The sequence below is a fragment of the Bison bison genome, unplaced genomic scaffold, assembly GCF_000754665.1.
Source record: "Bison bison bison isolate TAMUID 2011002044 unplaced genomic scaffold, Bison_UMD1.0 scf7180017864200, whole genome shotgun sequence".
Lineage (NCBI taxonomy): Eukaryota > Metazoa > Chordata > Mammalia > Artiodactyla > Bovidae > Bison > Bison bison.
In genome coordinates, this window is record NW_011494772.1 from 6773996 (window position 1) to 6776524 (window position 2529).

Here is a 2529-nt window from a genome sequence, read left to right on the forward strand (position 1 = left end):
GGAACCCCAGTCTCTGCTCTTTTTCCAGATAAAGAAACTTTGGCTCCGAGTGATTAGATGACTTGTCTGAGATCCTAACAGATGGTAAGAAGTAGCATTGAGGTTGAAACCCGGGCTACCTGAGGAAAGAGTTCCACCTACTCTGCCCTGCCACAAGCAGGCCTGGGCACATGGTGGGACATCTTGCTAGTCAATTAATCTTTCTGTGACTTTTTGTCCTCATCTGTAAAGGAGCAATAATAACAGCACAGAAGGTTGCTGAGAGGGTAAAACTAACATATGAACAATGCATAACAATAAGCTACAGCTCTTGTACAAGGCTTATGATGTTCCAGGCACCCCTCCACGATTAGCCAGCCACACCTTACAGACGAGGATACTGAGGTACAAGGGGCAGGGGCACTGAGTAATTTACAAAAGGTCAGTGAACTTCCTTTGTCCTGGGATTTTGTTGGATGCAGCTCAAGCAGAGGTAAAAAGCACCAGGCTTTGGTGCCAGGCTGCTTGGGTCCAAGCCTGGCTCTGCCATTATTAAATGTGTGATCTCTGGCTAGTCACTACAGCTCTCTGTGTTTCGGCTTCCCTGATCTTGAGAGAGGAAAATGATAAGGTCAGCAGACCTTACCTCACAAGACTGCTTTAAGTAAACACATTAGTTACGCATGTTAAGTGCTGAGAGAAGTGTCCTGCACATAGTGAGTACTCAATTAAAGCTGCTCATGCTGGTGTTATTAATGCCCAGTGTATGCTCACAACCCCAGGTGGGGACACCCAAGTCTTCCCGACCATCCTCCGACCATGGGAAGAGGGACTGAGAGAGTTACCTCTAGGATTAGGATGATATGGCCATTGGCCAAGCCCATCAGCTGGTGGGTGAGGTGGGCATAGCCCTCAGGCGACACCTGGCAGCCGCCCAGAGGATCCCCCCGAGCAGCGTCGAAGCCAGCTGAGACCAGCACGAGTTCTGGGTTAAACTGAGGCAGAGAGAGAAGAAACACACTGAGCGTGAAGGAGGGGGCATGGGGACTTAGTAGCTCAGGGAGACCCAGAGACATGGAGACAAGGACAAATGAAAACAGGGTGATGCAAGTCAGAGGGATGGAGACATGGGACCCGGAGCCCAGGAGACACAAGCCCAGAGCCCTGAAAATAGGGAGGGCAGGACATGGAGACATAAGAGAGACTTGGAGACATGGATACATCAGACACAGATTTTGAGACACAAGATACAGAGAGATGCAGATGTGAGAAATGGATGGATGGGAACATGAAGCAGAATTGTAAGCTGTGGAGACTCATGTCAAGAGACAGTGACATGAAACAGAGAGATTATGTTCTCACATACACCCCCAAGGCTGAGACCAAGAGGCAAACGCTCCCCTCCCTGGATCAAACATGGGACACATGTGCACAACACAGGGTTTATACACAGTGCTAAAAAGAGGTACACACATGCTTCCATTATAGAAGATGACAACAAAAGAACCACACACAGAAGATGGTCACATACAGCCACACACAATCAAACAGTCTCATACAGACTGGACTATTCATGGTATTAGTCACACATACACACACATACATAATTTCTCAGAGGGAACAGTAATCCTCAGCTACTCCTGCACCAACACAATTATACACGTCACCACCAAAGGCAAAATAGTCATACATGCTGTTGCACCCACAGGAGATGGACACTTGCACACAGTCACACACATACTATTTCAGAGTTACACAAACATAGATGGTAGTCACAGCCACTGTGCACAGACATACATACACATCTGAACATGCATGTCTGCACAGAGGTCACAAAAATGGCACTCACATTCATCAACCCTCAGAGTAAGTCATGCATACATGATTTGCCACAGACATTCATGGTTTACACATGGAGAAGAGAGTTACCTACAGCCACTCAGTGTCAGGCAAATATATATTAATATATAGACCATAGCAGACACTTGGAGAGATGACTGTCAGAGAGAGAGCAATGTGCAGTGATGCACAATATCATAGCCATCACACAGAGCAATGGTAGTGACAAATAGCTACCCGTAGAGTCTCACACATACTCAAACCCCTCAACACCATGCAGTTCCATAGAGATGGCAGTCACATGGGGCCACCATCACACACAGACCAGCACTAGTGATGGTGTACACATGGGACATGTTCACAACCAGGCACACTTCCAGGCAAGATTACTCTCACACACCCAGAAGTCCTCACAGTTACACACAGAGGGCAGTCACAGACAGATACTGCACAGACATACCCAAAAGCCATCACACAGTCACATCCCTTCACCCAAAGCCATCACTACTGTCACCCACAGGCCCTCTCACAGGATCAGTCACCTGTAAGTTGGACACACGCACACTCACTACCACATACAGAGTCTCATCACGTGCACCCCGAATCATACCTCGTAAGCAACAGGAAGCACCAGACGGTGCCAGGCAGCCAGGTAGTCAGCATCACCCATGCGGGGTCCATTCCAGGCCACATTGACAGTGAATCCTGTGC

General features: G+C 48.1%; 1 protein-coding gene across 1 annotated transcript in view; it reads right to left on the minus strand.

Annotated features, from left to right (window-relative positions):
• HDAC6 (histone deacetylase 6) overlaps positions 1 to 2529 on the minus strand; it is an 18495-nt gene that overhangs the window by 2807 nt on the left and 13159 nt on the right. The window contains 2 exon segments of the mRNA XM_010844348.1: positions 825 to 974; positions 2429 to 2529. Of these exon segments, the coding sequence (XP_010842650.1) occupies positions 825 to 974; positions 2429 to 2529 (251 nt within the window).